Genomic DNA, 26,581 nt, shown 5'->3' on the forward strand with positions numbered 1-26,581 from the left:
CACATTTTCTCAGTGCTGGTGGTGATGACAAATGCAGGCAGCAGGACACCAAACAGCCTGGGTTCAGGCTGCAGGGTGGAGAGGCAGAAACCCCTACCTGGTTCAGCAGTTGGTCTGGAAAACCAGAGGGAGGACATGGCCTAAGACACCCCATCCCTCAGCCACATGCAGTGTCCACACCACCCCGTTCTGGCCCCCAGAGGGGCTGGTTCCCCTTGCCCCTTTTCCCACCTCCATCCATGCTGGGCTGTTTGCATGCCTGCCTGGTGCCCCCCTGGGGAGGGGATGAAGTCCAACCTTGGGATGATGGCGGCTGAGCAACACTCCCATCCATGTGCCACCACAATGCTGGAGGGGACACAGACCAGCACCTCCCAGCCTCCGACAGTAATGCCACTGACAGCAAAAATAACGCAGTTAAGAAGTTAATGAAACTTTGCATTTCCATGGCAGCTTCCACCTCCAGATGTCAAAGCCCTTTGAGACAAGTAAATATTGGCCCAGGGGGAGAAACTCCCACTTGCCTCAACAAGGCTTTGGCACAGACCTCTCCTGACTTCTCCATGATGTAGGTAAATGCTTTGAGATGTCAGAGATGAAGCTGTGAAGCTTAATTAACTTCTTCCCTAGACAATCTCAGCTCTGTGATAACTCATAGAGGAAAGACTCCTCGCTGGGGCAGCGGCGCTGGCATTTCTGCAGCTGCAGCTGGTGCTGAGCTTCCCTCCCGTGTCAGGCAGTGGGGGAGGCATCCTTTGGCCCAGCGCTCCCGGGGCCCAGCTGTAGGGCATCTGGCTGCAGGGTTTGTCATTAGCATGGCTCCTGCTGTACTACTGCCTGAACTGCTCCATACCATGGGGTCTTGCTGAGGTGTGTCGTTTCTTGGTTGCGCTTTATGGAACTAAGTCTACAGATTTCAGTGTGGGCGTATCGCTCCTGCTGTTGCAGGGGCATCAACTAAGTGTGTTGTTCACTCTGTTTCTAAATGATAAAAGATCTCTGCTTAGGGTAGTAACTTTGACAACAAAACCTGTTAAGGTGGATATGCTTTAGAAAGGTCCGCTATGGGAACCAGCAGTGAGACCTCCAGGAACCCTGCTCAGGGCAGTCACAGCAGTGGGTGGAATACAGGTCCAGAGAGCATGGTGAGCTCCACATCTGCAACACGATGCTCCTCTGTTCACCCCTACATCAGCATTGAGGGCCAGCGGTCTAAGCCTGGTACACACTCTTGTGTGTATATATATACACACACTATATATATATTTTGATTTATGCACACTGCATGCACACACACACATACAGACACACATACATACTAACTTTTTATTAGGATAGGAAAAAATCTGATTTTTCAAGAACCTTCAAAATATATTTATAGACTTCCCCTCACTATACAAACTTTGTTGTTTTTTAAATCGTGAAACATGTTAGTCTAAAAATTAAACCGGGCAAAATTTCTTCAGCTGATGGTTATGGATTACAAGTGAGCCAGTGAGGAGGTGCTGGTGCTCATCCAGGAGCGTGAGCTGAGCAGGTCACGCTTGGTCTCACTGTTACTTTCAGCTGGTCAAACACAAATATTGTCTAAATTTTATTTTGCTAAGAAGTTGTTATGTTGGCCTTGGGAACTGGATACAAATGAAAATAGCAGCTGGCCTCGTGCTTGTGAGTGGGATGGGACGGGATGTGAGGGGAGTGGTGGAGCTGGGCTCTTTGCAAGGTGATCCCTCATGAAAATGCCTGAACCCTGAGGCAGGGGCTGCTCTCTCTTGTACAGCAAAAGGGACGGGAACGGGTTTATCTTCTGTGCTGAGACAGGCCTGTACAACTCCGTATTTTACAATATGGGTCAGCTCCTTCTTCAGGACTGGCAAGGATCACTCTTAGAAAGACACACACATCAGTGGTCTCTATGTCCGATCCTGTACACTGCCAATTGCCAAAGCTGCTACAGAGCTGCAAAGCAGAGCAGCTTCATGAAACACCAGGATCAAGAGGGACAAAACATTACTTCTCATTATTTGCTGTATACTAAACAATACCATGAGATGTAATACAATTTTTGCATTAAGAAGATACATTAACATTAAGAAGAATATGCATATTAAATAAGAATAAAATGATGGAAAAAATTGGGCATCATGGCAACTTGCAGTAGCTCTTACACATTATTACAACCTAGGAATATATGGTATCGTGTGGGGAGGCAGAGCTGCTTTGTGAAAGGGTTTGTGGAATAGGGGTATAGCTGACAAACCTTTTACAAAAAAACCCAGCAATATTTTGCCATTCATAGTAGAAGTATAAAATCTAGCATAAATGCCAAAGAGGTCATCCTGCAAGTTGCTGGAACTTGAAGCATATAGTTTTCAGAGGCAAGTCCTAACAGGTACCTGGGCCTAGCTTTCACCACAGGTGACTCGAGGGATGCTGGGTGGGATTGCTCCCCACCTGCAGCTGTGCAGAAGCAGACTGCAGCACCTGCAGGTGAATGGGCTGCTGGTGCAGTGGCTGTTGCCTCTGTGGCTCTCTTGTGTTTGCTCTGAATGTAGTTTCTGTGTCCTCTGAGGAGCACCTTATCTCTAAGGCACCCACGTAATCCTGTGGAGGTAGTGTTTGGTGGCATAATGCTCTTTTGATCTCTCTGTATGTAACGGGGCTGCTGTAGCTGTACCTGGGATGAGTGGGCTGTTGTTTTAACTGACTTCCACAAGTTAAGAGTGCAAGGGCTGATATATTTGTGCATTCTGGCTTCCTGCATGCCTTGAGGTAGAGAACCTCATGTGTTTCTTCATCAGTCTCTGTTGAGACTTGTAAGCCTGTCTATTCCATTGCTGCTTTTTCCCAAAGGTTTTGATTTTGCTTATTGGTATGAGATTGGTATGAGAGAGAGTTTGCAGGGCTGTTTTCTAGGTCGGGTTCCTTGTGTTTCTGACCGTGGGGCTTTGGGAGGATGCAGCGCAATGTGAAGGGTGGCTGGTTTGCATTTCTGTCGCTTTGCTCTGGGAAATGCTCTTTGCCGTGGTGTGTTGCAGAGGTATTGTTTGGCAGCACTAAGCCAGGCTGCCTCCCTTAGGCAAGCAGGAGGGAGTATCTGGCATCTCAGCTACATCCTGCTTTGATGTGGTCATCTTTTTAACCAAGATCATTAAGTCCCCAGTTAGTGCGATCGCACAGGGAAATGAGGGCTTTTGGGACTGTCCTGCAAGCACTTGCTATAGCGCTGGGCTGCTTCTCAGCATTGTGCTTTTGGGACAGGGCCTGGTGTGTGTTATGAGCAAAGGCCGTATGTTTCTCTTTCTATTGTTTGATGCTTGTAGATCTGCTGGGTGTCCTTGTTATCAGCTACCCTGATGTGGTAACAACTGTATCCCTGCTTTCATAAGGGCTAAAGGGTGAAAATGCTGCTGGTGATAGTGTGTGCCTCTATTGCAACCCATTTATTGTACTTTCCAGGTCCAGTTCAATGTTATTTATATTCCTAGTTTTCTTCGTACCAGCTACTTTTCAAATAGCTTACTGGAAAAAAAGAAAATGTCTTTGTAAAGTCTTACCCCAAGAAAGAGAGGATATTTTGATCTAGACCTTTCCAAATAGTATGCCTTCTTTTGTTTACTGCATATGCCATATTGACACTTATTTGAAACCTTGACTTTCTTAATTTCTTTAGAGCTAATCATCTACAACTTAGTACATCTGGTGGTTGCTGAATGTAGTAGTGATGAACCTCTCTGCTTTAAATGTTCTTAAATTATGTAATTCTAATACATCAGGTCAACTGCTCCAATGGTTGTCCCTGAATCTTTTGGTTTTGAAAAGGGAAATTCAAATCCAGCAAGTCGTATCAAAAAGGCATTCAGGAAGTGCACCAGGGAGCAAACCAGGATGATCCAGAACGAATTTGCAAACTGTTCACTGTGAGTCTTGAATGTGAAACTTCCCTCTTTGAAATTAGCTATTTTCTCTGAAAGGTGATGGATTTTCACTTCTGAAGAGAAGAGAATCATGATGAGGCAACCACAGGAACCTGAAATGGAGGGAAAGATGCTCATTATCTCAGCAATCCCTGAAGCAAGGCCAAGTGATACACATCACAACCGAATGCCATATTCATAATGTTATTATGGCCACTGTAACTTAGCTTTAACAGGGATTATTTTCATAATCCAAGGCACCAGCTATTGAAAGTGGTAAGCTTTTTAAAATTTAATTTGGTTTAGGACCCATAATATTTAACATGGCTGCTTTAAAGCAGTGATCCAGCAAAATGTCTGTGCTCTTTTTCAGCTTTAGGCTTCTCACGGTCCCATTGAACATAACTGAACTGTCTGGATCTTTAAAGATACATGTGTACTTAAGTCCTTTATTATATTATGATTGCAATATGTAATACCTTGTAAAATAATGGTACATCATCTTGTCAGCCAAGCTGGCGGCACAGAGAATGGGTTTTACCATTTCTGTAAGTGGCAGAGGGACAGGGATGGTTCATTATCCCTGTTGGTAGTGGATTTTTTTCAGAGACCACTTTTACAGGGAGTTACTGTCAGCCTCTCCCTCTTTCCTTCTCAATTACTTCCTTCCTTGAGGAAGTCTTGCTGGTGTAAGTGGTGATCTCACACAACTGGAAACCTCCTGTCTTGGTGAATACAAGAAGTTGCATGACTGACTTTTTTTTGGTTTGGGTGTCCCGCCCCTCCTCACCCCTGTTTCTCCACTCTGGTGTGATTCTCTGTTCTGACTGTGTGCTGTGTGTCTGGGATGTGACCCCAGGGCTTGTGGGCACCATCCCCTTTTCCTGCCAGCTTACAGAGAAAGGGCTGGGGGCACCAGAGCTGCCTGTGCCTGTACCTGTCCCACTGCCCACCCTCATAGATTTCAGCATTTTTATTCCTAGCTCCAGTTTGGAAAACACATGTTTTGTTACAGCAAAGTCATCTACCTTTCTGCCTGGCTTTATTTTGCCAGTTTAGAGTCAATGCAGCCACGGTCCCTAGTACAGTCTCCTATGTCAATAAATAGTAGCCATCATAAGTAGCAAATATGAACAGGCCTTAGTCTGATAGGCCAAGGGTGTAGTGGTACTCACATGCGATGAAACTCCAGAGGTACAAGCCAATGGGGCCATGCAGAGTTTCATAAGGGCTGCCAAAAGCATTGAACATGAAGAAACCTGCTCCCACCAGAGCAAAGACGATCAGTACTGTACAGAAGAGAATGACACTAACGTGGATACTTGCAGGGATAATTTTGAGCAAATCTGGAAAAACTAAAAACAAAATGAACAAAATGTTATTATACACATTAGGCAAAGTTGTTCTAGAAGTCAGGCCAGGGATTTCTTGCTGGTTTGTGATAATTACTTTAAATCATGCTCTTCCAAATGCAACCAAAGATGAAAATGAAATTATTATCTAGAAACAGGTTTTCATGGATGATTAGAGGCAAAAATATTTTGTGACACTTGGAAGCATAGACTGGTGAGGAGAGAAAGACCAGCTACAGGGAAAGCCTCTCCTCCCTTTCCTGAGAGTGTTTCCCTATGCGTGTTATTCCCCCTGCCCCAGCCATGCTCCGTGCGGGATGCAGAATGGCACTCTGCAGTCCCGGCACCCCATCCATGGCCTTCCCTGCCTGGTGTCTGTGTCAGGATCTCCAGGATCTGACCCCCAGGGCCTCCAGCTCTTTAAGCACTGGGGACCTGCTATGATCCACATCCTCAGTGGCTGCTCCCTCACCCCGGTGCATTGGCAGGCAGAACACACTCCTCTCCACCTGTAGGCACTGTTCGGGGCAGTGCGAGGTTTTGGGGGTTATTCATTCCTCAGAAACCAGATCATGCAGAAACAGGTTGGAGGGTAATGTGCCCACTGTCTGCCAGGGAGGTATTTGGTCCTTAACATGAACAGCATAATCTTAGAGGGGAAAAAAATAATCAGAAGCTGTATTGAAGGAAGTGGATCCACATTGCACTGGTCTGCACAGTAGTGTGAAGAGCTACTTGGTGCCTGTGTGAGGGGTCTTATCTTGTGTCCATCAGCTGGAGGCTTGGCCATATACTCATATCTTTTGGAGGGGGAGACAGTAAATCAGAAACGGATTCTCTCCATTTGTGCTCATTAGGTCTTACTGAGGGACATGAGGTTAGAAATGAAATTGCACTTGCTTGGCTCATTCACTGAGTGGAGAGCAATTGATATTTGTTTGCTTGCCTGGATATTTATCAGCTTCTGGGTTTCGTTACAATTAATATGTGTGTCAGTCTTACACCTGACCCTGCCTGGAGTGGTCAGTAACACATATGAAACAAGTTTCTTGGACTAGTTCTGGTCAGCAGAGTCTTGTACTTCACTTTATTTTCCAAAATACAGGTGCAGGGAGTGTCAGGTGAGGATGAGAAGTTCCTGACACTGTCAGTATCCATACCATGTGTGTTGTGTGTCTTGTGGTACCTGGGACAGGGTGAGGAATCTCCCTTTCCCAAGGGATGCTGCTTCTGGCTCTCCCTCCTGTGGTGGGTGCATGGGCAAGGAGGAGGCTGGGCAGCCCCTGTGGGCACAGGGGTCCCTCTCCCTCGCACCCACCTCTTGGTCTGCACCATGTCATGGGCAGTGTGTAATGGACAAAGTCCTCAGGAATATTCAAGTCCTGGCTGTGTGGACAAGTGAGGAGACCATTGGGCAGATGATGTGGAAGGCTCTGGTTAGTCTCAGGTGTGTGCTCCTTTGGTTTGGAGCAGCGTGTGCTGTTTGTTTGTCTGATGTGTCTGAAGTGCACGCATATTAGGGTCTGGCCATTTTATCTGCTAAGGAAGCAAAGCGCTGCACCTGGCTGGGATGCTGACTTTCATTCTATTTCAGAACAATGATTCCACCACTTGGATTAGCAAAACAGCACTGCATATTTTGTATTAAGTTTATACCCAAAGAATTTTGGCTGAAAGTATGTGGGTGTTCTTTCTGAAAACACTAAGCAATAAATGTGTAAGTTAAAAGGTCTACATTAATTATGAAGAAGCAGGAAACTTTTAGTGAAGCCGCAGTGCTGACATACTGGCAGGTTAAATGTGTTGTGCACTGCATGTTGCTGGGGGACATCCAAAGCTCCAAGAACATATGATACCTGGGGAAGATAATGTGTGAAGTTGTTTATGGTATGGAGACTCCCTGTAAAAAATCCACCAACAGTTATTGCCGAAGAGGCACATAGACACCTAAAAGGGTTGCAGGTTTCTTACCTCCTAACCTTTGGTACTCCTCTGGTTTTAGAAAATAGAAATAATAATTGGTATTTTGACTAAAAATCCTTAAAAATAGAAAAGGGATATATTTATGTACACATATTAGCTGAAATTATTTTAAAAATGAAATATGATACTAAAGAGGGAGAAATTCATAAAGGTTACATCAAAGAATTATTTGCAACAAACTCTCTGAATGAAATTTTGAAAGAATAAGCAAATTTTAGATGATCAAAACTTTCTCCCCTGCATTTCACCAAGTAAAATACTTATGGAACGTTTTGTGTCTGGAAGCTCAAGGATAAAAAGGGAAGATAAATCAATGAGAGGAAATGGAGAGATCTTACAATTAAAAAGTGAGGTACCAAGCTAAAATAAGACAGAACAAGTAAAATGAACTTGTAGCTGTGAAGGCTGGTGCTGCCCTGTGCCAGCTCTCTTCCTGCCAGCCAGGTGGTTTGCAGCAGAGCTTTGCCCTGTGGAGTTGAGAGTAAGAAGGCTGTTGCTTGGTGGGTGTGAGTACTCTGTGTGTTACATGTTAATGCAGCGCATTCACCATATACTGTATAACTTTAAGTTTCCAAACGCCAAAAATTTTGGTATAGCTGCATTTGCCACTACATCATTTGTCCCAGTTGCTGTCGCACGAGAGCCCATGGAGCAGGTTGGGACTGCAGCAGTGGGAATTGGTACACAAATGGTGTGTGTGGTTTTGCCATTAGAGTTAATTATTGCTGCCTGATGGACTGAAGGCTGTGCTGAGTTCCAGCCATGTAATGGCTGGTGTGACTATGTATGCAAATATTTAGGAATACTTTATTTTAAATATTTTTATGCAGCTTTTTAGCTACTATTTCAAATTGTGGTCCTGCTTACCCAGGGCTCAGGGGGATAGTCAGACTCAATATGAGAGGATAAATCTTAATCATTCACGTCTGTTTGGCAGCAATGGGTATTTTAGAAGGAATCATCAAATATACTTAACTCTCCTGATACACAGGGACACAATTAAAGTGGGGATAGTAATGCCTTGGTGCTGCCTTGCTGCAGCTGTAACATGCAGAGAGTAAAAAAGCCTCACATAAATTACTCTACCTTGTAAAATGTTTACCATCAAACAGTTCTGCAGCTTGCAATGTAGCAAACATAGAAGCAAGCAGGTAACATGGTGGCAAGACAATTTATCTCCCTAACTAAATGAAAGGGAAATTAATGAAACAAACGTTTTCAAACTATTCTTGAAGCTGTGTTAAATAAGTATCATCTTTTTTTGTTCTTGCTGACTGGCTGGGAGCTGAGAGGGGCGTCTGGTGCCCACAGGGGACCCTCACCAGGCACGAGGGGGCATGCAGAGCCCTGCGCCCACCATCTCTGATGCTGCATGAGTGCTCACGTCTTCCTTGGGTAACAGAGGAGCTGCCTATTCCTGGGGATGGTAGCAGCCCAGGATCTGCTCTGCTGGACCCCCGTCCTTGGGGCAGCCCCACCAGCCTGGCTCTGAGGTGCAGAGAGATCGTGGCTGCCAGGTCTAGGCCAGGCACACAACTGCTTGCTGTCTGCATGTGTGAGTGCCATGCACAGCAAAACTACCTGTTTGCTAATTTACCTAAAGGAAGAATTTGCCTGTGTAAAAAGTTACTTCTGCTGATGGCTACTTATTGTCCTGCTTGGGCACTGGTGCTTAAATTCCTGATATCATCCTAATGAAACAGAAAGTGTGTTTTAGAAACTAGACCTTGTGTTTATTAGACTTTATATTACATATTTCATATATTTACAAGGATAAGAAGCAGTTGTACTCTTAGTGTGGTATAAGGTGCAATTTTACTGTTGTACCATTCAGGCTAGCCAATGAAAAGCCTGAAGAGCCCCTACCTGTGCAGAAACTCTACAAGGAATAGCACTGGTTCTTTCAATGCTACCTGATGTTTTAGGAGAACATGCAAAACTGTGTTTTTAATAATACAGTTTTGTATTGTTTATTTTAGGAAAACATGTTACTGCATGGTATTGAATCTTTCCCTTGGCATCTGCAGTTGTATTTGTCATTAAAATTTTGTATGTGACAGATCACGAAAAATTAATTCCATCAGCTATGTTGTCTTGAAAGAAAAACATTCCTTCATTGTAATGAATGAAACTGTGTGTTAGGTATGCATGCCGGTGACCTTTAGAAAATGAACTGCTGACCCGGAAACTGATGAGAATCAGAAAGAGCAAATGAAGCAGAAGGCTTTCCCCAGCCGAACTGGGTTTGCTGGCAGAGCAAATTCATTTTACAATTAAAAGAGACATAGTGGTCAGAGGGGAGCATTTAGTGGGAGCAAACATAGAACTAAATCATTTAGCCTATTTTCCATGCCTTTTCTCAGACATGCTAAAGTGTACTTCAGTGCATTAAACTATGGGTGTGTATATTGTATACAGTCATCCTGCTTTCTGGGACACTCCCAGTGAGTTCCCGAGAGCACTGACTCAGATGAGCTGGGTCTGCTGCAGCCCCAGAGAGTGTGAACCAGCCTCCTTCATTCAGTGGTCTCTGAAATGACTGCTTCTAGTAGAGGCATATTTTGCTAAGCTACCCAACCTTTATTTCTAAATATAAAACCTACTAAAGTAAGTGCTGTTTGCTTTTTGATCTAAATAAAAGATGATCTGAGAACAATTTGTGAGAAGGATAGCAATGCTTCCACCCTCAGCTGTCAGTGAAAGCTTACAGAGGCAAAGCCTGCCCTGTGGAGTGCCATGATTGGTACAACTGGGCTTGTGAAATTATTTAGGCTGTAACTGGCCTATATTTCAGGTGCCAAAGATCACCTCATAGCATTAACTTTTCAGAGTGCTATTTAAAGGATGTCAGTGCAAGCAAATAAGACTGACAAGATGGGCTTGTAATATTGTGAGTGAGACCTATTGAAATATTTCACTATTAATGCTTGGCTTGTATAGAAGGAAAATAAAAGGTAAAAGGATGCTCTAATAAGGAAGCTTGGGTTCAGTTTTAGGTCGGTCAAGGCTCTTTGGTTGTGTTACTGACCCCGGTGCTTCGGCCCTGCTGGCTCTGCTACTGCAGGTGATGGTCTGCTGTGGATGATGCCCAATGGACTGGGACACTGGAAACAAGGCTGCTGTCTAGGGAAGGATGGTGCTCCATCATGGGCATGTCAGCAGCTTCACTTCTGACTCGGAGTCTCAGGCATAAGATTAAATCCAGCCTTGATTTCAGATCCTGGGAACAGGCATTAAAGCACATGCTTTAAACCTAATTTTTTCTTTGTCTGAAAATGAACAGTGATATTTACTGATGTTGAGTGAATTACTTTTTCAATGTGTTTATTCTTTATGCAATTCCTGAAAGCCTTGGAGTTTTTTGGATATGTACATTAGGCACTCATATTAAAGAAATTTTTTATGTTGTTCCAAAGTGGGTTGCTTAGCTGTGACTAATTTAAAACTTCACATTGTATTATTTCTGTTCTTTGGTTACATTTGTGTTTGTGCTCCACTGAAACTATGAATGCAAGTTTGGTAAACATTTGGATAGGAAAGCTTGGTTACATTACATTTCTGTGAGCATGGCTAGAAAGTGTATGGCCATAGTGAGAGCAAACCCTGAAGTACTTTTGGTTGAAAATGCTCTGTAGTACTTGCAAAGATCTGGAGCTTAACTGTATGCTGCATTGTGAAATATTTAAAAATATATGATGATGATATACTAAATCATCACAAACCAGCTGCGCATTTGTATTCTCTCTTGTACCTGTAGTATTAATTCACACTGCCCACAAAATTAAAATTCTTTTGAAACTATTGCTACAATTGCATTAGCAGTATATTAAAAATACTTCAGCCTTAACAAGATTAAATGGATTCAGTGAGCCTGAATCCAAGGCACATCAATGAAATGGTTTAAAAGTATCTAAGTGAAAAATATATGGAAAGAAAATGGACAGAAGCCAATGGCCTGTCTTGACTGTGGCTCCTCTGGCATGGGGGCTCTCTGTCGTGGCTGTGTTTAGTCCTGCCTCGTGCACTGAAGCGATATGGACTGGAGAGGGATGCCCTGCTTCTTGCTGTGTGCTGAGGTTGCTGTGGGCAACCTTTCCATAACTTGACTTGCACCAAATTGCCCACTGATTCATTCTGCTCATGCTCTCCTGGCCTGGGGAGCTCCCACGGGGGAGCTGGTGCAAGCCCCGGGGCTGCTCAGCTGGGCTCCAACCCACAGCCCGGAGGTGTGGGAATTGGGGTGCGTGGCTGCCAGGGCCTGTGCAAGGCTGCTTGCAGGGGATGGCTTCAGCCTCGGGCTGCAGCTGCATCTTGTCCTCATTTTACAGCAGTTTATCTGTGCCTCACAGCTCTGTTGCTGTAACAAATCTGGACAAATGTCAGTCGCAGAGCTGCTGATGGCTAGCAGCTTTGTCAGCTGCAGTTCATAACAATTTCAGCTACAGCAGAAAACTAATTCCTTGGGATTTAGTAGACCCCTCTGAAAATTCACCCCATCCTATAACTGGCAGGGTGGAATATCTGCATGCTGTGATGGCAAACAAAGAAATCGAGAGGAGAACTTCAGCTGTATAAATAGCCTAGTGATGGAATTTAGAGATGGCAAATCTTAATATTAAATTAATTTGGTCTACTACTTTGGAAACATATTATATAGTAAATAATTTCTGATACCTAATCTGGTAACCTTACCTTGCCTTAAATGACACATGTAAAGAATTTACCAGTGCTGTTTTAGCACAATGCTTCTAAGCAGTGTTTTGTAATAACTTCAGGTGGCACACTGTACATAACAAATGGCTGTTTGTCATTAGCTGTTTAATGTGCTGCTATATACAGACTGTGTTCACTTGATCATTTTATTGATCTTCTTATCCTTGAAGATAAATAGGTTATGAATATTACATGTAAAGCAAAATCATTGCTAGCAGTCTTTGATAAAATTCTGTATGTCAGATACCAAGTTCGACTCGCAGATCAACTGACTGAATGTCAGCTAGTATCAACCAGCCGTTCTTCCAACTAATGTACCAGATTACTAACTTTTTGGCTGCTTTGTTTCTCAACAACAGCCAGAGGTATATAAGCCCCAGCTCTTTCGTGAGACTTGTGCTAGTTTAGTTCATTCTTTCTGATGGCATAGAGGGTGTAACAGTGACACACACACACACAGGGGAAGATGATAGAGAATAATTGAAAAACAAAAATATTCTTTTTAAAGTAATAGTATGAATCTTTTGAAATGTAGATATCTGTGTAACTGAAATATAGATTATCGAAAATGTTTGTGTTAGCGTGGCTTTACTAGTATCAGAAAATAAGTTATTTAAACCTGAAGATCGGAATGCTGCAACAGCAGCATTTGCTTTAGAGTATTTCATGGTTGTTAGGCTCTGTGTATGAGCAAGGGGACACTGGGGCAGCATCTCCCGGCTCCCCTAGCCAACAGCAGTGTGGAGTTAAATAATTAAAATGCCATTGTTACTCACATGAAAACTGGAAAGGTCTCCCCCCGAGCCCGCACTGTCTCACGCGCTCGCCATAGAAAAGCCCATACTGGATTTCGCCAATAAACTTCTCCAGCTCCTGGCCGGTGGCGTTGACGAGCAGGGCTCCTGTCTTGCAGAGTATTGTCCCCTTAACCCACAGCTGTGTGCCGATGGCTGCTGCGGTCCCCAGTGCGCAAGCAAAGCTCAGCGCCCCGGCTATGCAAAAGATAATTTTCTTCTGCTGGGCTGGCATGGTGGCGTGCAAAGTCCTCTGCGGGGATGCAGCTTTCAGCAAAGCAAAGACAAGGTCTTCATCAGCAGGGCAAACATCCGAGCTCCCCACACAGAGCCCCAGGCAACTGGCCAGCCCTGCTCTCCAGAGCCCGACACCCAGCCAGCCCTGCTTGTGGTAGGAGCCCTCTCCTTAGAGAGCTTCAGCAGTGAACCTCCATGAGGGACAGGTTTCCTGAAAGATGCTGTAAAGGTTTGTCTTCCCTGTCCCTTTCTGTATAGCTCCAGCTTGCACACTAATGTGTTTAAATAAGCTGGAAAATAGAGCAGTTTGTAGAGTGTTTCAGTCCATCCTCTGTCACTTGATAACAAGGGTTTAAGATGACAGAAGGAGCCTCTCTGTAATTTGATGAGTGCTCTGTTCTTCCCAGCCCCCTGTCTGATTGGGCGAGTGGGGGATTTCAGAGATAGGCTTGGCTGCCTCATCTCATTATCTGCTCTCCAAAAAGGAAGTTTTCAGAGGGTTTTATTTTTCCAGGTTTTCCTCTAAAAGTAGCAATGCTGAGCTGCTCTGTTCTTTGTTTGGGGTGTTTTTCTTTTTTTTTTTTTTTTTTTTTCCTTGTCCTTCTTCCAAATGCAATGGTACAGGTGACGCACAGTACCCCTGCTAAGCCAGGAGGCTGCTTCTGCAGTATTTGGTTGCATTTGGGCACTGCTTTTCCCTCTCAAGGTGTTCCCTGGCAAGGGCAGCATTTTTGTTAAATATTGTATTGTTTTGGCTGCAGTGTGTAGGATGCTCAGACAAACATTTCAGTTCAAGTTTCAAATATATCCAAATATATTTTTTCCTCATTACAGAAGACCAAGTCTATGCCAAGGCTAGGCAGCACACTGTCTCCCCGTGGTGTGTGCAGGAGAGGCACTGCTGGGCTTTTGCTGTCACCATGGACCTCCCTTGCTCTTCATGTAAGCCAAAGTCATGGGCATGAAATAACCCATCCCCTGGTGTGTGGCTAACTCTGGGCCTCAGCTAGGACCAGAAGCACAGCTGTCTGTATCAATCTACTGACTGCCAGTGATTTCAGCAAACACAGGGTTTGGGTTTTTTTCCTAACCAGATCAACTTAGAGAGTTGTTTATTTGGATGCATATCCATTGTAGGAATACTCTTCAGGTGGTTTAAGCCTACCTGATATGATACTCTTAAAGACTAAGTCTGGTTTAACTACATAGGTTTTAAGACAACCTTGGAATTAAAATGAAACAAGGCCATGTACTGAAATATGTTGGGTTTTGTTCTTTTTTATTAAGCTAATGCTTAAATAAAGCTATGCTTTGTGCTGTGATCATCATATGTAACCAAAAGTGTGCTGTATCACTGGGGTCCATTACCACTGAGCTTACTCTGCACATACATACAAGTTTGGGAAAATGCTTATTTCTAAAGATGGTTTTGAACACTTTACTTGAGCAGAATTCCTTTATCCTTCCCTGAAGAGGGAGTGTAATATTTTAGTATGATTATCACCAGTACAATAGCAGTGAAAGGAACAGGCTTGAACATATGCCTATAATGACAGAGTCACAGGTTGGAAGGGACCTCAGAGATTGTCTAGTCCAACCTTTCTAGGAAGAGCACAGTCTAGACAAGATGGCCCAGCACCCTGTCCAGCTGAATCCTAAACATGTCCAACGTGGCCGAGTCAACCACTTCCCTGGGGAGATTATTCCAATGGTTCACCGTTCTCACTGTGAAAAATTTCCCTTTCATGTCCAATCGGAATCTCCCCGAGAGCAACTTGTGTCCGTTCCCCCTTGTCCTCTCCATGTGACTCTGTGGAAAAAGGGAGTCTCCATCTTATTTGTAGCTGCCCCTTAAGTACTGGTACATGGTGATGAGATCCCCTCTGAGCCTCCTTTTCTCAAGGCTGAACAAACTCAGGTCTCCCAGCCTATCCTTGTATGGCAGCTTCCCAATCCTCTGATCATCTCGGTGGCCCTTTTCTGGACCCCTTCCAGCCTGTCCACATCCTTTTTTTGGTATAGCGGGGACCAGAACTGTACACAGTACTCCAGGTGTGGCCTGGCAAGCGCTGAGTAGAGTGGGATAATGACTTCTTTCTCTCTGCTGGCAATGCCTTTTTTGATGCAACCCAGCACCATCTTGGCCGCAGCAGCACACTGTTTGCTCATGTTGAGCTTCCTGTCCCCCAAGACCCCCAGGTCCCTTTCCACAGAGCTGCTCTCCAGCCAGGTGGATCCCAGTCTGTGCTGCACTCCCAGGTTATGTTTTCCCAGGTGCATGACCTTGCAGTTCTCCTTGTTGAACTTCATAAGGTTCTTGTTGGCCCACTCTTCCAGCCTATCCAGATCTTCCTGCAGAGTAGCTCTCCCTTCCGGAGTGTCTACTTCCTGGCTCAGTTTGGTGTTATCTGCAAACTTCATCAGGCTACACTTGATCCCATTATCCAGGTCACTTATGAAGATGTTGAATAACATTGGGCCCAATATCAATCCCTGGGGGACCCCACTTGTAACAGGTCACCACTTGGCAAAGGAGCTATTTATCACCACCCTTTGGGTGCGGCCTGTCAGCCAACTCCCCACCCACGGCACAGACCAATGTCTAGGCCATAATGCATTAATTTCTCCAGGAGGAGGCTGTGGGGAACCGTACCAAAAGCCTTGGAGAAGTCCAGGTAGACAATGTCCACCACCTGCCCCAAGTCAACCAGGCAAGTCACTTTGTCGTAGAAGGCCACCAGGTTTGTCAAGCATGATCTGCTCTTAGTGAAGCCATGTTGGCTTTTCCCAATCATGTGCTTCATTTGACTTGTGATGGCCCTCAGGAGGATTTGTTCCATAACTTTCCCAGGGACTGAAGTAAGGCTGATGGGCCTGTAATTACCCAGATCCTCTCCCAAGCCTTTCTTGTAGATAGGGGTAACATTTGCCTTCCTCCAGTCCTCTGGGACATCCCCCGTTCTCCACGACTTCTTGAACACTATGGAGAGTGGTCTTGCAATGATGTCAGCAAGCTCTCTCAACACCCTCAGATGGATGGTGTCAGGGCCCATTAATTGGTAGGGGTCAAGCTCCTGTAATAATTTACATTCTAACTTTTCCTTCGCTGATGGTGGGTTGGTGTTTGGATCAACCGGCAATTTCATTCCCAAAGCCTGGGACCCATCAGCGTTGGTAAAGACAGAGGTTAAGAAAGTTTTGAGGACCTCTGCCTTTTCAGCATCGTTGGTGACTGACTCTCCTATTCTGTTTAACAGTGGGCCTGTGTTTTCCTTCTTTTTCTGCTTGTGGTTGACATACCTGAAGAACCCTTTCTTGTTATTTTTGACATCTATGGCCACTCTGGCAATGCCCTTGTAGCTCTTAGATAATCCTCCACACCTCCATCTCTGGTATGCTTCCCTTTTGGATTTGATTAGACCCAGGAGGTCATGGTTGAGCCAAGGTGGCCTCTTGCTCTGCTTACTTCCCTTTCCTTTATAGGGAATAAGTTGGCTTTGTGCTTCCGATAGAGAGTTCTTGAAGAACTCCTAGCACTCACTAGCTCCTTTATCTTCCATGGAAGCATCCCATGGAATCCCTCCCAGCTGAGCTCTGAGCGACCTGAAGTTTCCTCTTCTAAAATCCAGAACCCTTGTCTTAGAACTGACTTTCAGCATGCTCCGCAGGGTCCTGAACTCCACAATATTGTGATCACTGCAGCCAAGGCTATCACTAACCGAGATATTACAAAGCAGGTTTTCTCAGTTTGTGAATAGCAGGTCCAGCAGCGCCTCATTCCTGGTTGGCACATCTAACGTTTGTATGAGGAAGCAGTCCTCTATGCATTCCAGGAACTTGGTGGATGACATGCGACCTGCCGTATTGTTCTTCCAGCAGATGTCTGGGTAGTTGAAGTCACCCATAAGAACCATGTTCTGTTAGCCAGAAGCTTGCTTTTGTGCCCCAAGTATCGCTTCATCGGCATTGTCATCGTGATTAGGAGGTCGGTAGCAGATGCCCACTGTGAGGTCCTGCTTGGAGATGACCCCTCTGACTTTAACCCAGAGGCATTCGATAGAGCAGTCACAATCACCATAGCTGACTTTGATACATTCAAAGTTTTCCTTAATGTAGACTGTGACGACTCCACCTCTTCTACCCTGCTTGTCCATACGAAAGAGCCTAGAACCATCCACTGTGATCCCCCAGTCATTTGAGTTGTCCCACCATGTTTCAGTTACTCCTATGATGTCATACCCTTCTGAGCAGGCACGGAGCTCCAGTTCCTCCTGTTTGTTTCCTAGACTGTGTGAATTTGTATACATACACTTGGGAGACAGCTAAGGAACATTTGTCACCGCACTGGTTGGCCTGACTTACTCCCCCGTTGGATGTACTGGCATGAGCATTTCTGTAATGGACCCCACCCCGCAAGTCCTTGGTGACTATGTCCTAGGAAGAATTTGAGGGGAAAAAATTTTAACTGCCTTTATCTGTTTTGGTGACTACTTTTTTTTCAAGAGTCAGCTTTCTGTTAGTCTTTTCATCTGGAGAAATAGTTTATGCCATGAAAAATTATACAGTTTTCTGAATGAGCTAAGATGTTTCAGAATCCCTCAGAAAAGCAGAGGTGCACAGAGAGGGCTGTACCTTGCAATAGGCTAGGCAGTGGCTGGTGGCGTGAAGACAGTGGAGATGAGATTGGGCTGGAGGTAACACTGTGCATAGACAAGGTAGAAATTAGGGTGAAGAATTGTCCTGGAGTTTGCCCTGGAGTAACTTTTTCTTGGAATATTGATTATCAGCTATGGATCCTGACTGCATTTGTCTGAAGACAATTCAGTTACTATGTGCCTTGGCAGACACCACAAGTCCCTTTCTAAAGCTAGCTGTGGATTCTGCAGCAAACACTAAGGAGGCATTTGGCAGGATCTGTTTGTTTGTGTCTGCACAGTAACACAACGTTGCTTTCTGCCCAGTTAAAATAATATTTCCTGGTACCTGGGGTACTGTGTTTATCAAACAAGTATGGGGGGAGGGGAGCTCATGCTCTCTGATGTTAAAGACTGGCAGTTTTAGAAAAGGTCTCCTTCAATGAACTTTTGACAGGTTCTTTGTAACATCTTCCTGCTTCTAAAGCATGTGAAGCAAATAATGAGTTATTTACTGAATGGATAATTATTGGGTTGTTTACTAATGGATAACTAACAGAAAAAGTGAAGCTGAGGTATCTGATGATCACAGAAAATATTTTATTGCAAATGCTGTGAGTCCCACCACAAAGATAACTGCTTTGAATGTATGACAAGAGCAAAGAAGGTGCACCAAATTACAGGATAAAAAGGGGAAATAGAAACATTTGTTTCTTCCCTTAGAAGCACTAGATGTGCCCACTTTCTGATAATACCACACTATAAGCAAGACTTAGGTGAGTCACTGTTCAAGGACAATCTTAAAAACCAACTAGAAGTAGCCAAGGAATATTGTAAAATCACTCCTGCGGCTGGTATGATACTGAATTCCTGGCTGAAGTGCTGGGACACTCCTGTGTGACACACTGCTCACAAAAGCATCATGAGCCATTTCAGTCTCTGTTGCAGTCTCAGGTCTTGCCTGATAGTCCCATCCCATTCACTGCAAGAGAGTCTTCCTCTTCACCTTGCTCATCTTGCTCAAGTCCTTTCTCCCATTCAATGTGTCCAAGATGTTACTAAAGCTGTTACTGTTTTTTTCCCTGCAATACTGGAAATGTGCCCTTTTCTTCAGTGGCTCAGACAGGCTCTGGAGGCCCTGGTCATCCCCATCGCTGCCGTAGCTCCTCTCTGGCATGCTGGCTGCTTGGGGCTTTGCCCTTGGTGAGGAGGCACGCTGAGCCTCCCTGCCTGCTGCCCTGCATCAGGTTTCAGCTCCTTCATCCTGTGTCCCTGCAAAGCAAGGCTGTACCCTGGGGCCTCTCCCTGAATCCTGGCTGGTTGCTGCTCCCTCTTTGTCCTGCTCTTTGGTCCCAGCTTTTCTGCAAGCAGATTGCTGATGGAATGTTTTCATTCCTGTCCCCCTAAATACCCATTTCTCCTTTCAGGCCTGCATACAATGGTAAACATAAAGGAAAGACTGTTGTCGTGTTTTAGCTTACTGAAAAAAAAAAATTAGGGTGAGGCTATATTATCAGACAATCTTGACTGTTTGGATACTGAGCTATACCAGGGTCCTGTCTCTTATGCTGAACTTGTACAGTGGTACAATGACAGCCTCAGGAGGCTTTTCCACCTGTGCCATTACCTTGTAGAGGGCTCGGTACTCTTCCACCCTATTTAACATGGTGTTTATCTGCTCCTGTGTAGCTGCTCCTGAAAAGGGCTGATTTTAAATTGTCATTGATGCACTTTCTCCACAAATTTTCTCTCAGCCACTAAGTTCTTTAAAACCCCTCAAACTTAAAGAAATTGACTATAATACTTCTCAACCCAAGTTATTGGAGTGTTGTATGATGATTAACTAATTAATTTCACTTTTCATTGGAAGTATAACATGACATTGTGTGAGTACTAGTGGTGATGTATAAAATACTGCCATCCATGTGACTTTGGTCGCAACTGCGGATGCTCGGGTCCTCCTTCAGTTGCTCCCCAGAGCAAGCAGCACTAGATACTGTTCCAGTTCACTGACTCTGCATTTAGCAACAAATGCAGGTCAGCAGTGCATGAGGTGAATAACCACTATGAAAAATGCACTGAACTAGATCTTTTTGATGAGAGCAAATGCCCATTAAGTAAGGAGTGGAAAAGAACCACCTCCTTTTTTCTCCCACAGATGCCTAAACACCAGTTTACAATACTTAGAGGTAAATACGCAATGTGAGGTGTAGATAGATGAACAGCGGCTTCTATACATGAACCTGAAAAGCAGTAATAGCATACCACTTCTTACAGAGACTGAAATGTCCTGCACTAACTTGATCTTTGGCAATCATTGCAGTCAAACAGACACTACATTTTTAATTTCATCAGTTAAATTTCTCCTATGTTAAGGACAGAGTAGAAAAAGATTTTAGGACTTTCAAAATTGCCTCCAAGTTTTGTAAGAGATCTGGATTTTATAATTCTTATGTATGAAAACTTCTGTATATCCACAGTCATGTAATGACTCATGATATATGCAGAACTGATGCTCTTACATTATGCTCTTTTCCACTGTGTCACAACTGCTGTAGAGTTGATATCAATTTACTAGAAAGGCCATCCTTGGTTGTAGAAATGTTCAGGATGAAAACACTAGGAGTAATGAGGACTCATAGTGATGTGCATTTTAGCAAAAACACCTGTGGGAAGTTTGCATGTTGGCTGGAGTCAGCTGCAGTCCAGACAAGTGGTGCTGTTTGTCCCTCCCTACCATCAGAACTGAACAGACCTGTAAATGTTAAAAATGAGATGTCCTTGAAGAAAGCATATAACCAATAACTAACACAATGTTTTCAGAAGTTACCATATATTTTTAACTAGCATCAGCAAAGTCACAGCAAATGACAAAAATTATTCATGATGGTAAAAAACGCACTATGAACAGGTATTTGCCATTCTTGCTTATTCCCCAAATTCCTATACTAAAGTGGTGGCTTAAGGCACTACTCACTTGACAAAAGGTGACATGAAATACTTGTTACCCTCTGAACAGAGACATCTCAACCAAACCTGACTCCCCTGGCACCTTTTCTGGAGAAAAACAAAGTAAAACTCCAGATCAGAATGTTTGCAGACTTGAGGGTTAGAAAAACCTGGATTTGAACTTGGACTTCCCAAACATCAGTGACTGAACTGAGGACTGGAGTAGTGGATAGTGCAAATCCATAGCCAGATCTGTAACCCTGATCTATGGACTTCATGGGGTCAGTCTCTGCTGGGACACTTGCACTATAGAGGTGCTGTAAAATGCAGGCAAAGCTACACAGAACAGTGAGTGCCATTATGAAATTGTCAGACCATTCTGCATGACAAAAACCACCAAAAGACTGGGATCTGTGTGTTTAAATACATCAAGATGTGTTTGACAAACTCTTGGGAATAAAATGTAATGATACTATCTTAAAATGTGCATGATATTAATCTTCCCAAAGCCAGGGATCACAACACTGATCTAGTGTGTCAGTGGAACTCATGAAAAGCTGTGAAGCATTTTTATTCACTGGTGAACGAAAAGAGCTGGAAAACACTGCTGGTCTTTGGAGCATGCCCTTGGATCACATATGAAGTCTGTTAAACCTGCCAAGGAAGGCAACTCAGAGCTAGATTTTAAAGCTTGAAGATCTCAGACTTGCTGATCCTCGCCTTTGGTGAACAACACCGCTTGATGCATGAAAAGTAATTCAGTAACCAAAAGTGACAAAGATTTAAATAGAAGATGTATTAACAAATAAGAGACAGCGTAGGACATTACTATCCTACTTTATTGCTATTGCTCAGCTCAGCCTCAGCTTTTAAGTTATTTGTGGTTTGATTAGAGAATTGCTTAGAGACAAAAGAAATGTGGTTTGCCTATATTTCCTGTTCTTGTCCATACTAAATTCGAACATAACCTCATTTGCAGAGTGCTGTTGTTAATTTTATTTAGACTTGTTTGCAACTGACTGTCTAATCTCATATTTCCAATGTACCTCATGTTTGTACTGTCACACGAATAATGGGTAGAAAGGGGTAAAAAAAAAAAGTTTTCATGCTTGCTTATTCTAATGCTAATACAGGACTGCACCTACCACTCCAATACCTAAGGAGATGGCACCGATACTGAGAGAGAGAAATGTGTTCGGTGTAACAGGAGAGTAATTGTAGGCTGTGATGGAGACTGCAGCCCCATTTCAGGAAGGTAGACAAGTACAGGACATCCACCTGCGTGCTGGAAAAGGGACGAGCTCTAAAGCTTTAATGGTGTATTACTCTTGTTTTGAAGATCCATTAATCAGAAACGGTACCTGTGTTGACATCAGGTTTCCTGCCCCACTTGGCTGATCCACTGGGATCAGAGCATCTGCTTGTGCAGTGCAGACTGGCCCTGGGATCATCCTTCGGGAAGCGCGGAGCAGCATGTCCCCGGGCCCCTGTGCTGGGGGAGGCAGCTGAACAGAGGCGGACTGGGCGACTCGCCCAAGGGCCACCCAGGGCTGCAGCCCCAGAGGGGACACGGTCATTGCTGAGGGCGCAGCACAGCGCCTCCCCATAGTCATTTGGTACCTCTGGGAGAGGGATCAGGATCTCCTGCAGAACCCAGGCAGCAGAGGGAGAGGGACCGGGTGCCCTTCGCTCCTCTGCTTGGCCCCACGCCGCTGGAGCCGCCAGACGGCTGGGGCAGAGCGAGGGAAAACGGGGGGAGGTTTTGCTGCACCTGCCTCCTCAGTGCTAGCTACGCAGGGCAGCTCGCACCCGGGACCTGAAGCTCCTCCTGGGAAGGAGAGGCTGCCTGTGCCTCTGGAGCCGCCGGGGAGGGCCCGCCTGGAGCGGGGCTGCGCCGGAGCGCTGGGCGACGGCCTCCTCGTCCTGCTCGCAGACCTGCCTCGTCCGCAGCGGGCTCTATATGAATTATTTATCCGCTAAAATGAATGATATTCAGCACGGGAACAGACGATAGGGTGAACAGGCGGGTGCGGTGTCCCCGCGGCTAGAAGGGGCCGGGAGGGAGCACGGCCGGCCGCCCCGCTCCCCGCACAGGGCTGTCCCCGGCGGGCAGCCCTGCCTTTCCCAGCCCCTCGTCGCCGTCCCCTGGGGCAGCTCGAGGGGTCCCCGGCCGCCGCCGCTGTGCCCGGCACGGCGTTCTGCCCCGCTGCGGTGCGGTGGGCAGCGGCGGGGGCTGCCGGCCGTGCTCGCGGCGGACAGGGCTCGGGCCGGCACCTGCCGCGGGAAGGCGCGGTGCGGGGTGGGCCGGGCCGCACCGCCCCGCACCGCCCCGGCGCCCGTCCGCCGCCGCCGCGACGCGCAGCCCGCCCCCGGCGCGGCGGGGGTGAGGCGGGGGGCGAGCCGCCGAGTGCTGCTCCCTGGCGCTCGGAGCCCGCTCCAGCGCCCGCCCGCCGCGCCGGCGAACATGAGCGATCATGGCCGCCTTCGGGCTCCTCAGCTATGAGCACAGACCGCTCAAACGGCCGCGCCTGGGGCCGCCCGACGTTTACCCACAGGACCCGCGCCAGAAGGAGGTGAGACCGCCCGCGCCGTGCCGTGCCCGCGGCGCCGGGGACCGGCCGCCAGCGCCGCGCCAGTCCCCGCCCGCGGCGGGCCGCCGCCCTCGCCTCCCGGCCCGGCGCCTCCGCCGAAACTTTTGAGCGGCGCCGGGCGCCCGCGGAGCCGCCCGCTGACTTGCATTTTCTGCGGCGAGGCGGGGGCGGCGGTCCCGCACACCTCGGCCTCGGCGCCCTCCCCGCGGCCCGGCGGGCAGCCGCGCTCGTTCTGCGGGGCGGCGGTGAGGCCGGCGGGGCAGAGGAACCGGGCCACCCGCCGTGAGGGGCATCCCCAGCCCATGCGGAGTACAGCCACCTGCCGTGAGGGGCATGGGCCCGTGAGGGGTACCCCCAGCCTATGAGTGGTATCCCTGGTCTGTGAGGGGTACAGCCACCTGCCAGGAGGGGCACCCCCAGCCCGCGAGGGGTATCCCTGGTCTGTGAGGGGTACGGCCACCTGCCGTGAGGGGTGCCCCCAGCCCGTGAGGGGCATGGGCTGCCCGGGGAGTGAGAGGTGCCGCCGGCTGGGGCGAGCGTGGGCCTGCTGAGCTGCCCACCCGTGTTTCTGACCTGACAGCAGGGCCCCCTGGATGGAGAAATGAAAGGACTGGAGGATTTTGGAGGTCAGGGAGTGTATCCAGAAACACAGGGCAGAGGTGAGCAGGGCTGTACCTTGTACTTTTGTGTCAGGCTGTGGCTTTCTTACTCTCGGGTACCACAACCAGACCTGCCGTCGGTCGGTGCTGGGGCAAGCGCATAGTTTGGGTGGGTGCTGTGATATGGCTGGCACATCCAGCAAAGCCATAGGGTTGATTGTAGGCTCCCCCCGGTGTGGCGTCCTGGTCAGTCTTACTTCTGGACTGCTGGCCCTCAGTAGGTGGGTGGAAGAAGCCTCAGGTATGGTTTTGTGAATCAGGTGTTTCCCAGCAAAGTCACCACATCTCTCTCAGACTTGCCTTGCGTGCTGTGTTGTGACTCGTACATGAAGCTGTGTGCACTAGGTACCCCTGCCTTTTGCGTGGTTGGGTCTGGTCTGGTCTTCTGTCCCGGTGAATTTGGTGCTCGGGAAGTCATCAGGCTGACAACAAGGACGAGCTCCAGTTAAACAGAGCAAGTACAGCACTGCAGCCATGCAATGCTCTTCCTGGTCTGTTGTCATCTTGTGGAGACTTCCAGAAAGGAGGCTAGTTAAGGGTAATTAGTTGTTTTTGAGCATTATCATCTGCTTCAGGTAGGTTGGAGAATGCTCATCAGAGAGCGACCATTGGTCAGTGCTGGTTGAGAGGAGCCTGGATAACACACGATAGAAGATGCGTATTCAAGTCCGTTACTAATCCTTTGAGACATATCTCAATCTTTTGACCTCTAGCAACATCTTTTTGTCTTTTCACCCTCATGCCACGATTCATCATACTTAGAGACTTGATGATTACAGTAACGAGAAATATTTCTCTAACGTGTTTTTTATGTGTGACCATGACCAGGCTCGCAGAACTGCCTCTGAACTCAGCTAGAACAATGTATGGAGATGAATTTTTAGCTGTTCAGCTGGACTGTTGCATATTTTTAGTGAGGTGGTGGACTGATTCTTGCAGATGTGTTTATAAATATGCAGCCCGTTACAATAAGAATGGAAGTGGCAAGTGCCCAGATGGTTAATATTTAAAATATGTTACATGGGTGCATTAGTAAGTAGAAAAAAACTACAGCAGGCTCATTGTTATTTGCCATAACATAATTGATTGAAATGTGGCTTGGGGAAAGTCGTCAGTCCATGTGTGTGCGGGTGGTGTTAGTGTGTGTTGCATGGGGGATTTACAGAATACAGTCCTGTGTTGTTCCACTCTTTGGGTTGGTGTAGTATGCCTGTCATTTGAAAAAGGAAACAAATGCAGAGTTACAGGTCCTAGCAGAGGTGGGAATGGACTGTCTGGTGATGTTGGTGTTGCTGACCGTTGCCCTGTGCTTTTATAAATTCCCTCTCTGCTACGAGTTAACACCTACAGGGACCCTGGGCTCTAATGCTCCAGAGCCAGCTCCTGAGCTCTGTTCACCTGAGCACCAGGTGGAAATCTGCATCCTTTGCAAGGTCCCCTCACGAAAAGCGTGGGGTAATGCTTAGCTCCTGAACATTGGCGTGTGCCCTGTGTGCAAAATGCTGTCTGCAGAAATAAGGGGGTGGTGGGAGGGAAGTCTTCAAATTGCATAGCACATAGCTTCTGCTTGAATGCAGTCACCTGCTGGGGCTGCTTTTAACACCTGATACTGCTCTAAAACAGAAAGATTAGGAGGAATTATCTTACCTTGTCTTCCTGTAATGCGTTTTCTTTGAACATTGGACAGTACTTTGCACATATTTTCTTTGTATAATCAGCAGTCGCTGCTTTGAAAATCCTGCCCTGGCAGGAGCATCTGAAGGCAGGTGTTAGAATCAACTTTTTTTCTAACACTTCCTGTGCTCTAAATTGTTATGATCTCCATGAGATGGATAAAATATAATGCAAATTGTGTTTATTACAAGCCAAAGCTACAACCACTGAATGTACCATATCATCAGGGCCAAATCCTGATGATTTTACTTGTGTAATGCTTTTAACTTCAGCTAAATTCAGTTTCAAAGCACAAAAAAGCACAACTGACATCATTTTAATGCTGAGAAATAGCCTTCAGGCAGAAGGAATTTCATTGCCTCCTCCACACATAGTGCACAGGGTTTGACCCTTCCAAGGCTCCATTCTCCAACCTCTACAATCACCAGTAGCCCAGGCCACCTTCTCACCAGTAGAATGGGTATAGCAGTGGAAGTTTCTGTCAGAGGGGCCTCTCCAGTATGGTTCCCCTTATGCCAGTTGGGAACAGACCTGTCTTTCTGGCCCCTTCAGTATTATAAGAGACCAATCTTCCTTCTTGCTCTCGGTATCTGTTTATAATGTGGCCTGTATGTCGTCACCTTGGTCTCTGGCAAAAGTTGCTTCTGCAACTTGGATATGGCTAATCCTTGTTTGTGACTTCTGAGCCATTGATTCGGAGTGGATAATGCTCCTCTAAGTATCGTTATTCCTCTCTGCATCACAAAATATAGCTTGTTCAGTAATCTATATCTGGCACAGTATTTTATACTGTCTCTTCTAGGGACTTATTTTTTGATCTCATCATTCAAATCAAGCCCAATATAGCGGCAGCTGAGCACGAGAGGAAGGTTTATGGTGGAGCAGCTATGCCACAGGTTGAAATCCTGGGCCTTCGTGCACAGAGTTTGGGTCTCCAAGCTAACGTAGTGGTTGCTCCAAGCTCCTGAAAGTAGGTGCCCTGTTGTAATAAAGGGACATGAAGCAAAAGATGGAGCGTGTGAGAGGATGTAGAAGTAATGACTGGTGAAAAAGATCCGTTTTGTTCCTTTCATGAGTT

General features: G+C 46.2%; 2 protein-coding genes across 3 annotated transcripts in view; one reads left to right on the plus strand and one right to left on the minus strand.

Annotated features, from left to right (window-relative positions):
- Nucleotides 1-1,404: 1,404 nt before the first annotated feature.
- CLRN1 (clarin 1) lies at nucleotides 1,405-13,076 on the minus strand. Its single transcript, XM_009510719.2, has 3 exons — nucleotides 12,742-13,076; nucleotides 5,093-5,272; nucleotides 1,405-4,030 (listed from the first exon to the last, which is right to left on the minus strand). The coding sequence occupies exons 1-3, from the start codon at nucleotides 12,992-12,994 to the stop codon at nucleotides 3,765-3,767; spliced, it is 699 nt and encodes a 232-aa protein (XP_009509014.1). The 5' UTR covers nucleotides 12,995-13,076; the 3' UTR covers nucleotides 1,405-3,764.
- Nucleotides 13,077-22,953: 9,877 nt separating this feature from the next.
- The window catches only part of MED12L (mediator complex subunit 12L), a 154,228-nt gene continuing 150,600 nt past the window's right edge, over nucleotides 22,954-26,581 (plus strand). For both annotated transcript variants that reach the window (XM_064457797.1, XM_064457798.1), the window contains exon 1: nucleotides 22,954-23,152. In XM_064457797.1, coding sequence (XP_064313867.1) covers nucleotides 23,054-23,152 — 99 coding nt within the window. In that variant the 5' untranslated portion in view covers nucleotides 22,954-23,053. The remainder of the gene's footprint in view (nucleotides 23,153-26,581) is intronic.

Source organism: Phalacrocorax carbo, chromosome 7, assembly GCF_963921805.1.
Source record: "Phalacrocorax carbo chromosome 7, bPhaCar2.1, whole genome shotgun sequence".
NCBI classification, from domain to species: Eukaryota; Metazoa; Chordata; class Aves; order Suliformes; family Phalacrocoracidae; genus Phalacrocorax; species Phalacrocorax carbo.

Coding starts and splice junctions, on each gene's coding strand:
- CLRN1 (XM_009510719.2), bottom strand. CDS start 12,994: ATGCCAGCCCAGCAGAAGAAAATTATCTTTTGCATAGCCGGGGCGCTG. Junction 5,273..12,741: donor GAGACCTTTCCAGTTTTCAT/GTGAGTAACAAT, acceptor TTTTGTTTTTAG/TTTTTCCAGATTTGCTCAAA. Junction 4,031..5,092: donor CCTCTGGAGTTTCATCGCAT/GTGAGTACCACT, acceptor CCTCCATTTCAG/GTTCCTGTGGTTGCCTCATC.